Source organism: Etheostoma spectabile, chromosome 19, assembly GCF_008692095.1.
Source record: "Etheostoma spectabile isolate EspeVRDwgs_2016 chromosome 19, UIUC_Espe_1.0, whole genome shotgun sequence".
NCBI classification, from domain to species: domain Eukaryota; kingdom Metazoa; phylum Chordata; class Actinopteri; order Perciformes; family Percidae; genus Etheostoma; species Etheostoma spectabile.
This window is the reverse complement of record NC_045751.1, coordinates 15,024,100-15,035,875: the sequence shown is the minus strand read 5'-3', so window position 1 is coordinate 15,035,875 and position 11,776 is coordinate 15,024,100. Positions and strand designations below refer to the sequence as shown.

The following is an 11,776-nucleotide window of genomic DNA, read 5'->3' as shown; positions in this document are numbered from 1 at the left end:
AAAAAAAAAAAAAAAACTACGAGACTTTTCAGATGAAAAAATGATTATTTACAAACAGTGACAACATCTGAAACGGGACTGAGAGTCTATATCCATGCTAGTTGCTCAGTGAGGGTTTACTTTGAGCTAAATGCTAACAGTGCTGATCCTATTATTGACGTGGAGCTTCTGATTTAGTGTTTTCAAATAGATTTTGATGTGATGTTGGCGCTAGAGGAAAAGTCAGAATCACCAGGTGTTGAGCATGAATGCCTCGACAAAAGGTTACAGTAACCCATCCAATAGCACCTTATTACCACAAATTACATGTAATCCTGGGGATTTAAATAGGCCAGTGATGGCCAATCAGGAGAAAACATGTTCTGTCCTGACATATTCAAACCATTCACTGTTCTGCCACATTTTTTGGTATATTGTGCATTATTTTCTGCATCTGGGGACAACCTTTTAAATAAGTTAGTACCTGAACCTCACACCCTACCTGTGGAGGCGATGTTGCCACTGAAACGGAGGAGAAGCTGGTCTCCTTCACACATGGAGATCTCTGCCGAGGTATCCGAGAGGCCGCTGAAGCCCCGGGCTCGCAGTTTGGACAGCTCCCAGCTGAGGTCTCTGCTGGGCAGAGCAGCCACCAGGACAGCGTGGGGCTCGTCTTGTCTCCGCTGGAGGAGGACGGTGGCCGCGTGGCAGCAGACCAACTCCTCCAGCTCCTCTGCCAGGGAGGTGATCCGGCAAGGCTGTAGTGGAGACAGGAGACGAACCACCACCAGCCTGAGAGGTAGACAGTGAGAGACAGGAGGAAAACTAAGAAGTTCAGCTCAGCCAAGAGATTAGATTGTTGCTGAATAAAGGGAAGAGATGAGTCTAATATCGTGGGCCTGAATACAGACTAAAGACAGAATTAAGAATTCCTAGTACTGACGGTACATACATTATTCCCTGGGGAAGCTGTTTTAGATAAGAGAGAGAAGTACGGCACAGGAGAGACATAATGAGAATATATCCTTATTAAAGGAACAGTTCACAATTTAAAACTAAGGGCCCTATTTTAACGATGTAAGCGTACGGCGTGAAGCACATGGCGTAGGTGCATTTAGGGCATGTCCAAATCCACTTTTGCTAGTTTGACGGTGGAAAAAAGGGTCCGGGCGCATGGTTCAAAAGAGTTTTACTTAGTGTGTTTATTAATTAATGGGTGTGTTCTGGGCGTAACATGAAATAAACCAATCAGATTGTCATCTCCCATTCCCTGTAACAGCCAGGCGCATTGCTATAATGATGGCGGATTTGATTTGATTCAGATTTTTATTTGTCATCTTTTGCATGTTTGTGTGCTGCTGTGCTGCCCTGTGTGTGTGTAACAAGCATAGTGTGGGCACGCTGTCCATAAGCCTAGGCACTTTTTCACTAATGCGCTGTTTAAATTACAACGAAATGCTGCGCTATTGGCTTTAGACAAGGTTTTTGTTGGTTAATGGCACAATCACTTTTTGCTGCCGCAAGATAACAATACGCCAAGAATTCACCTGAACACACCTCACTGTAAGACCAGCAAGCCCATGGGCGCAAAGATGGTCACAGGTGCATTTGCTATTTAAATGACGTGGGCGCAGGGTGGTCTTAAGATAGCAAAGTCACTTGCGTTGGGCTTTGCGCCGCACTGCACCGGGTGAAAGATAAAAGCATAAAAGCATAAAACTAAAAGCTTAAAACAAATCAGACACCTTTATTTTTAATTATCTACTTATGTACTTATGTTCAACATAGAAATGCTAAAGCCTGGAATTCAAAGCATTTGGCTCCCCCTTTATCCATACTGCCTTTCTTAAACCCCTTGTGCAAAGACAATCTCCCTCTAAGTCTGGTTAGTTGTAATGTTCCACATTTGTTCTCATGTGCCCATAGACTGAACATGTCTGAATGAATAATAATAAAAAACTCTGGTATAAAACTCTGGAGAAGTGGAACAGTAGTTGCCTTAGTGGTGAGTACTTCTGGATAAAGTATTGTCTATATGTTTGACTCTAGATTAAACAAGGCGAGAATACCACTAAGTAAGAAAATGCTAATTGATTGTGTTAAATGTTTCTCTAAATTATTATCCAATTGTTTTTTTAAAGTAAGCAATTATTAGCAAACAACGACTGCAAGAATTGTTAAAGAAAACACTTGAAATCTTTTTTACTTTAAACTGCTACACTTCTTGATTACATGGTGTGTATGCAGTACTACTTTTGTGTGTGTATGTTTATGTTATTTGTGACCTGGCCATTCTGACACTGCGTGTAGGAAACTACAGCAGCAAGCTGAAAACATCCCATCCTTCGATCTGATACAGCATCTCAAATGATTAGGGATATGTGTATTATTGCACAGAGTCCTTAACATCCAAAATAGATTAAGAATACAAATTAAGATGGAAGAAATGTCGCTGTGAAATGTTTTTTGTCTTTTATTTTTGTGTGAGGTAAATAAGAAACAAAGTGTTCCCAACTTCAAATATGTGTTATGGTTTTGGTTTTTTTTCTCCTGTTTTCCTTTCCTTCTTCGTGTTCCCTCCCTGGTCTTGTGTTTGGGTCTTGTTCCTCCCCGGTCTGGTGTTCCCCTGAGCGGCTGTATGTTCTGTTTCCTGTTTTATTTTGAAGTCGGGTTTCTGTCTCGTCCTGTTTTTAGTTTTACTTCCTGTGTCTTCCCGCTCTTGTGATTACCTGATGTTTTCCTCCTGCTTCCCTGCCCTCTTGTCACCTGCCCCTCGTTACCTTGTGTATTTAATGTCTGTGTTTTCCCTTGTCTCTTGTCAGATTGTTCTGGTTCATCTGTCTGTACATACGTCACCCTGCTGTGTGTTCCCTGTGAGTCTTCCCTGCCTTTGCTTATTGTTTTCTCCTCGCCTTCTTTTCCCCCGGACCTCTTTGGATTTTTGCACTTGTTTTTTTTGGATATGTTTGTTTCACTGTTGGACAATCAATTCTGGACATTTACTTCATTCTGCTTGCCTACCTCTTCCTGTGTTTTGGTCCTCATTCCCCTGTTACACATCACAATATGTCAACCTTCTGAGACCTAAGGCCATTTTTACAGTTTATTGTCCGTCTGGATTTATTTTATAAAAAAGCTTGTAAAACATCAACCCTGTTGTCTACAGTCAAGATATGAACATCATTTTTTTTAGGACAAACTGGGTTATTAGATGTTAAAAATGGTTGTAGGGCCTTAAAGACAAATAAATAAATAAAACGGAACGTGAATCTTCCAGATATGTATTGATATCACAGACAGATAAGTAATACATAAGCCATTTTCCTTTCTAAAACACTTCTCATATGTCTTGGGAGTCACTCTGTGAAGAAATAATCATAACTTATACAGTTGACAAAATACATACATTTTTTCAAAGAAAGTCAAGACGCTTTTGCTCTCATGACATTTACTAATGCCAATAATAACATAATAATGTCATATTTACTGATATTACACCCACAGCAATGCTACACAAGCAAATGGGTGTCAAAAATGTGCTCCTTGGCCTTCCACACAGCCTATTGGCCTTTTTGTCCCCTCTGGCCTTCCATACAAGATGGTGACGTTGTCTCCCATATATGGGCATACTGGGGCCTCTATTTCCCTAAACAACAGACAGGAGAGACGGAGCCGCGAGCTAGCGGCAGAAATGAGCCAAAACGCAATGAATTATGGACATAAAGTGGGTCAATCTTGGATGTAACAGTTTGGATTTAAAGCCAAACAACCCCGAAAGAGGCTGGAAGTTCCAGGCTCAATAGAAAATCACCTGTAGAGGCTAGAAAGACTCGGAAGAGACCTCTGTAACCGCTAACTCGTTACCTTTCAGACACAACCACTGGTAAATCTCTGACTTGTATGGTTGATAAATTATTAAACTATGAATCAGAGGTGATATTTTTACGCGTGGGCGAGTGTCTCGGGCTCAGAGGGAAATATTGTGTTCCTATAAAATGCATTGTTCCGGTAGGGCGTCACACATCTAACCTTTTCATGTTGAAGTTTCCAGCAGAACTGATTATCAACAAGTAAGAACCCACGATTTTCACATGACTTAAAAAATGAACTGTCATCTTCATATACGCAAATCCACACTCCCTAATTTTTTTCGCTTCTCTCTCTCTGTGGACAGGGGCAATGTTTGCTTCCTCCTCTATGTGGTTGGAGGACTTGTGATGACGGTCACTGCTGGTAGTCGGTGTGTGGATGTGGCTATGAGGACGGCCCAGAACCCTGCTGACCTGCTGCGCCTGTTAAACACACTCATCTGGCTCATGGGCCTCCAATAAAACCTGTAACTGTTGAACTACGTACAACTAAGTGCAATACAGACTTTTTACAGTTTTTGTAAATAAGATTTTAAAAACTTTGTAAAATATTTTTTTTCGAAATAGGAAAACATCAACACATGCATTAAGTATAATTTCTTTAAATTTAGCCTAAGATTGAATTCCAACAGAACTTTTTTCTTTTTTTAATTTACAGTTTTAGTCTAATCATTGTCATTATTTACTGATGTTTTCTGGATCTTGCAGGCTAACTCTGTGGCAAAACAAAAAGTAAAAAGGTGTTTTTTCACAGACAGGTATCAAGTTACTCGTCACTAATATAGGGCTGGGAAATATAGCCAAAACCTAATATCCTGAGGTCATTATATATTTTGATAAAGATAAATACATATATATATATATATATATATATATATATATATATATATATATATTTATATCATGATATTGCATGTTTTCTGGTAATTCAATAAAGAAATAGTCCATATCAAATAACCATACGGCAAAACCTGTTTTGCCATACTGTGTAAACTAAATACTGTAATGAAAAGTATTTTCTCATTTTATTACAAACTTTAATGCAAAATAAACATAACATGCAAGAATCAAAACGTAAAGCGCCATCCAAGTGATGTGTAAATATTGCCATAACGCACTTTGGCCTCTAGTTTTTTGACATCACGGTAGAAACAATGTAGAAAAATAATACGAAAGGCATTTTTATATCATTCTTAGGACATATACCGTCATATCACCCAACCCTACTCACTTTTTTCCATTAACAAAATGAGCCAGTTTCAGTCCTTTATCAAAGATTTTCTGGCCTTATTGTGTAAACCAGTTTCAACAGCCTCCTTGATATGACAAGAACAACACTGCAAGGAACTCGTCATTTCAAGGTTTTAGGCTGGTGTCCTGATAAGCAAACAAACTTGGAGTCTGCTAACTGCGTCTCAGCAAACATGTACACAATCAAACGAAAGCGGTTTTGCTTTCACTTCAATAAATCTGTGACGCCTGAGAGTAATTCCTGTTCTGTGGTCAGACGCAGGATCTATTACATCCTCATTTGTGGTGTGAGCGGCCTGACCGTTCTGACACTGCGTATAGGAAACATCAGCAGTGAGCTGAAAACATTCCGTCCTTGGAATCAAGTACAGTGGTTGATCAACCTTATCAGGAAGGCACAGGCAAGAGGAGATGTGGTAAGGGACATTACAACACAACTCATGTATGTGTCAGATAAAGGTCTTCTTTTGATACAATACTGTATGTTTTTCTGATTCTTATATTACTGGGTGGACAAACCAAAAAAACAACACACAACGGATCTGAAACAAATTGTGCTTTAAATGACAATCTCTCTACAAATCTGACCCTGGCCATAGCTCTACTGTCTGTAGTCCTTCTATGGATGTGTCTGCCTTATATTGTAGTTTGTGCTTTGATCTGTTTAGGTTGGAAGGTACAACAGTATATCCACTGAGTGTTACAGTCACAGAGAAAAACATCCAGGCTTTAATTTTTTTTATCCACTATAACTCCCAAGCTTCTTTTTGCAGCTTCAACTAGCTCCAGAGTACTGCACCAAGGATTCTAACAAGATCAGAAAACCATATTACCTCTCAGTGGCTTCTTGTTAGCTTTATAATTGACTCTACCATTCTAATATTCATCCACAAAACTCTATGTGGTCTTTGCCCTAAATATGTGCTGTATACCTAAGCTCCTGATGCCATAAAACTGGCGTTAAAAACCTGACTGAACCACCACAATCCACTCCATCCATTTATATTTCCTAGAAAAAATTCTTTGCTTTAAAGTGTACACAATGTATTTGGATTCTGTGTTGTGTGTATGCATCTTTCTTGAAATGTTGAAATAAGAATGTCTGTTTAAAGGACTAGCCTCTCATTCTCAACAGCCATGTACACTGTATATTTCTCAGCAGCCACTTAGATTTGCATGAATTTAAAGAGACATTATTGTGCAAACCTGTCAAAGTTCTCTGTCAGCTCAAAGGACACCAGTCCGTTCTGCTGGTTCCTGACTGTGACTTTATCCAGGACGCTCCACTGTTCGTCTCTTGAACCCAGAACAATGAGCAGCTCATTGGACATCTCTTTAGACTTCACAGAGGCGACCAGGACTCTGACAGAAACATTAAAAACACAATATCTTCATAATACAAGACTAGGATTCTCTGTGAGGCTGTGCTTATGGGCAGGGCTCTTCTTTGATTCTACGTCCCTAAATTAGCATGCTAACATGTGGATGTTAAACAGTAATATCTACCATGTTCAGCATCTAACTTCAGTGTGGTAGCATGCTAATTCATGAAGACAACTGAGGCTGATGGAAATTCATTCGTTTTGCAGGTAATTAGACATAAATATCATATTTGTGTTGGACAAATTGAAGGTTTTTTCACTAAAGACAAAGTCAGGGGATCACCCATGAGAATGCATTGTCTAGGAGTCATGAATGTCTGTACAATACTTCAGGAATATTATACTGTATATGTATATATATATATATATATATATATATATATATATATATATATATATATATATATATATATATATATATGTGTGTGTAGATAGATAGATCAATAGCTACTGAATGTATAACTATAATGCAATAGGTGCTATTTCTATTTGGACCAAGGTGATTGACCAACTGACAAACAAACATGCCCACCCCTAAGCCATGTTGCCACACCTCACTTAAAAAAAAAAAATTATATTCATTATAGATGGTTTGTACAACACATTCTTCAGCCGTTAATAATGAATCATACTCATCTGGGAGCTGCCATCTGCATCTCTGGACTCAGAGTTTTTGGCCATTGATCCTGTATCTCAGTTCATTAACTCACCTCCTTCTGTGGGAAGCAGGTTGATCCGATGGTGGAGAAGCACTAACAGGCCGAGTTTGATGGTCTTGCTCCTCCCGTTGTCCCCTTGTGTACCTATTCTTTTCGGTGTTCGGGGGACAGGGAAGGGTGAGAGTGAGGGGTCTTCTGAGTGGCTTAGAGGACGGGTGGGTGAGGTAGAGTAGTGGACTTGTTGACACCACTGAGTGATAGGCGTCGCTCCTGGACTTGACAGCCGCCAATAGGACAGCATCTACCGGCTGGATCTGAAGCAATGGAGGAAACAGCTGTCCTGCATTATTTAAGCAGCAGTTTGGACAGAAATGCTGTGTGATATGAAAATAGTTTTTCTTCCCACACGTTTGTTTTGCCAAAAGCATGCTGTTTCATCAAAAAGAGCCGTGTAGAGTGGGAGCTGTTGGGTTGTGACGTAAGATCAAGCAACAAACTGTTGTGGTGGAGTTAGTTCACAGATGATTGGACTCGGAGGTTGATTCAAATTTCCACCACAGCTGTTCATTTAGCTTACAGCAAACATCTGTGAAAACTCAAATCAGTGAATCATAAGCAGTCTATCTTTGCTTCTTATGCTCCTCTTTCTCTTACCATGGCTTGGGTTTTCTCTCATTTTGGAACAATTTGAATATTTCAAAGATTGAGTTCTTTTTCAAACGTTTGATTTCAAATTGACAAAGATGTTTCTACCTAACAAATTAAGTGAATATATTCACTGTTATTATACGCTTGTGTTAAAAGTATAGTGGGAGATAGGTGAATAGTGATCAAATAAATTTCTCCATACCATGGTTTGTGCCATTACTGGAGCCGCGAAGGATCCTGGGAGGTAATTAAGACAGATTCGGGGGTCCATGGGGAGTTTGAGTGACAAACCCTTTGTGGGAACGGTGTAATTTTCTCTTTTCAGACAGGAAACCACTGCAAACAGGCCCAGTGAGTACACCCTTACCTCTGCAAATGAGCTCTTACAACAGACATAAACAAAACATAAAAGAAATCATCTATTATGGCCAAAGTATTTGAATCATTTATGAACAGAAAATCAATAATGTCCCTGATGTCATATCTGGCTTTCCATACAAATATCATGAACATAAAAACAATAACTTTTGTAGTTGATGGCATTGCTGACAGTAAAATATAAGTTAGTGGCTTTAAAACATAGAGAACGTTACCCTCTGCCCTCCATACGTGCCCTCTGTGGTTACAGGAGTGATGTAGCTTGCCTTCCTCTCCCCATCAACTATCTTCACAGCGACATCCCTGTAGCTGCCGCGGTAACGTGCGCAGAAAGGCAAACTCACAATCACAGGGAAGCGGATGTCAGCTCCATCCTGAACTTTGACCCTGATCACTCTGCTGACCAGCTCCTCCGAGGCGGTCACCATCAGGCAGCTCAAGCTGTCGGCCACCTCACATCTCAGGACTTCAGCCACACCCATGGGAGCTCTGATAAAGCATGTGTCTGGTACATCTGAATGGCTGTCCTCCTGTTCACCAGTGAGCCTAGAAATCATTTAAAATACATCACTTATATAGAGATAAAATGCTCATAATGTACAGATGACATTTTGTACAATCTAAGTTAATGTTAATTTCCGCACTACAGTACAGCTTTAAATTGCATATTTTTTCAATGGGTAGTTAGTAGTAGTAGTAGTAGTAGTAGTAGTAGAAATAGTTTTCATCATATTTAAGCTACATTTCTAGAAAAAAGGTAACCATCTTAAATTTTATTAAATACTGGAGCATGCACATTTCCATATCAACTGCTCCCAGACTCTGCCTCTCCTTCTGATCTGAATTTTCCTGATTTGTTTGGCTTTTGGACAAATCTGGGCATTGACCTGACAGTGAACTGTATGAAGTAGCCGGTTATGAGGAGGCCAGGTGGCAATAACGTGTGCACCTTTTGATGAAAGAGTTTGCTTCTGTATCAGTGAGCAGGGGAAATGAGGGTAAGGAATAAAATCATGTCCAGACTCACAAGCTGGCATCCCCATGTGGGATAAAGAACCGGGGATGCTGAACATGTGCAACATTACAATAATGTTCCAGCTCTTGCTGTGCAGCCAAACATTGTTTAAACAGACAAAACTTTATTTTAAATTGTATTGGAGGTCATGTAGTAGCCACAAAAACTTTCTTGGGTTTGAATATTTTACTCAGTTAAACATCATATACCTTTTAAATAAAATAGCTGAAACAAGCTCTCACAAAATATGACACAGTCAAACCGTGTGTACAGTGTAACTTGATTTCGTTAACTTACCCCACAGTGATCCATCCGATGTTTGTCTTTTCTTTGCCCTTGTTATCAAATCTATTTGTGTCATTTTCAGTCTCCAGAAAATTAGTTTGACTTTCTGCAGAATTACAGTTCTCACTTTCCCTTCCTTGAATTTTGACCACCAATTTTTTCCCTGTTTCTTTCGCATGGCTGCAGTCAAAACCGGAGTGTGATGATCGTTCAATATCTGGTGATGGCATTGTATGGCTTTGATCATCTCCGTCCATGACGTCCTGTTTATGCCCGGAGTCAGATTCAAGGGGATCAAGGGCGCTCAGGTGGTTGTTGTCATCTTCAGGCTGCTTTGGTGCTTTTGGATCTCTGGTCTCCTGAAGTGCTGAGGCCTCCTCTGCACATAACTTGAGGATTTCCTCGTCCAGCTTAGATGTGACTGTGTTTAGTTTGTCCATAATGTTCTCTATGTCCTCCCCGACACTCAGGAAAATTTCACTGACGGAGTCTGAACACGGTGTGACTGTACATTCTGTATCTATAATAAAACAGGCGTATAGAACAGGATAGAATTGAACAGGCGATTGTGTGTATATATCACAACAATAAAACAAAACTTTTACTTGACAAACTATATTTTTGAGAGCTAATTCATATTCTTAAACTACTCTAAAACCATGCATCATTTTGCATTATATGAAGTACTGCACAATTACTGACTCATAAAAGTGCTAATAAACTATTTATGTGTAATTTAGTCAAACGTTGTGGTGGTCCATATGTATTTAATGTTTACAGGGCATTTGCCTCACAAATGGATTTAAAATGCATGCTTAAAATAATAGTCCTTCAGCCAACAATCCAATTTTCATGCTTACATTTCAACTTCCACTGACAATTTTGCATGTATACTTAAAAGTCCCATGGCATCACAATTTCACTTAACATTAATATGCGTTTCCCCCAGCTTGCCTATGGTTCCCCAGTGGCTAGAAATGGCAATGAGTGTAAACCGAGCCCTGGGTATCCTGCTCTGCCTTTGAGAAAATGAAAGCTCACATGGGCCAATCTAGAATCTTATAAAAGCATTCAAAAAGCACCATGTCATGGGACTTTTAAACTGACGTCAGCAGTTTGAAAGATGGTTCCAATTCCAATGGTTTCAACCACCACTTCAACTGCTTACATTGTTTGAACTTTAACTGACATTTCAACTTTTTCTCATACTTACATATCATCTTTAACTGACATTACTTTCGCTTCTTTGTCTACACAAAAAAAGGTGAGGAAAGACATGCATCAGTCAGATCAACTCACGTACCTGTTGTGGACAGATGTTGTTGAGGACGGCCCCCTGGTTGAGACTCGTGGGCACATTCTCTGAGAACTCCTCTCCACGCTGTCACTCTGTCAGAATGAAAAACACTCAGCTCCCTCAGCACTCCCAGAACTCTCTGCTTGCACGCTCTCTTCTCCCGCTCTTCATCAGCATTTCTCCTTCTCTCCTCATATTCCTCCATATCTTCTGCTGGACTGAGCATCCCTTCTTCACTCCCTTTCTGTATTTCCTCTCCTCCGCCTCTACCTGGTCCTTCTTCTATGCATCTACTCCAACCCACCGTTCCATTTTGACGATCTCTGGAGCATCTGACAGCTTCAAGCCCTCGAAGAGTTTTAGTCAACATGTTTAGGAGACTGTGTTCACTCCTCCTGCCATGAAAAGACTCTTTTTCATTCATCAGTGTATTCACATGCAGATTTGCATCCATGCTGAGCTGAAAAACACAACAGATCAGGGTCAGAAGTAGCTAATCCGGCCTGTTTTGTGCCCCTTTTTCAGTCCGTGTTGCACATGGCTAAAGCAATTCACTCCTTTAACAAAATAATGGTGGAAAATGTCAAATTTTCTCTAAAAATGCATTGCATTCCCTTGTGTGCCTCCTTTTATATTTGAAGCTGAAGACCCCTTGTTCGCTGTGTCCTTGGCATTGAGTGTTACTGTGTACAGCCTTTTTAGTTTACAGGAGCCAATGCTGTTTTTATATGGCTGCCAGCAGTAAAACATGTTGCCAAGGCAACCCCTGGAGGCGTAGCAGGAAGGGACAAAAGAGGAGCCACGGAGCAATAAGTTCTCATGAATCCTCCAGACATCTCATCCCTCTCTTCTATTCTTCTGTCACTCATTTTACTGCACAGTAAAATACGTCAGCTCTTTAAATTCACCCACTCCTCAAACGTTCAAAAAAAACATTCACTCAAAGATGAATTTTGCACATTTTGTTCTGTTTAAGTAGCAGAAATGACACTGTCCATGTTTTGAAAGCATAT

General features: G+C 40.0%; 1 protein-coding gene across 2 annotated transcripts in view; it reads right to left on the bottom strand.

Annotated features, from left to right (window-relative positions):
• dthd1 (death domain containing 1) overlaps window positions 1-11,448 on the bottom strand; it is a 13,180-nt gene extending 1,732 nt beyond the window's left edge. Inside the window, exons 1-7 of one of the 2 annotated variants that reach the window (XM_032499227.1) lie at window positions 10,770-11,448; window positions 9,479-9,986; window positions 8,382-8,712; window positions 7,991-8,170; window positions 7,192-7,454; window positions 6,306-6,461; window positions 482-771 (exon numbers count right to left, since the gene is read on the bottom strand). In XM_032499227.1, the coding sequence (XP_032355118.1) occupies window positions 482-771; window positions 6,306-6,461; window positions 7,192-7,454; window positions 7,991-8,170; window positions 8,382-8,712; window positions 9,479-9,986; window positions 10,770-11,217 (2,176 nt within the window). In that variant the 5' untranslated portion in view covers window positions 11,218-11,448. Of the gene's footprint in view, window positions 1-481; window positions 772-6,305; window positions 6,462-7,191; window positions 7,455-7,990; window positions 8,171-8,381; window positions 8,713-9,478; window positions 9,987-10,769 lie in introns of those variants that run through there. The other variant, XM_032499228.1, reaches the window with a different exon arrangement.
• Between the last annotated feature and the right edge of the window lie 328 nt (window positions 11,449-11,776).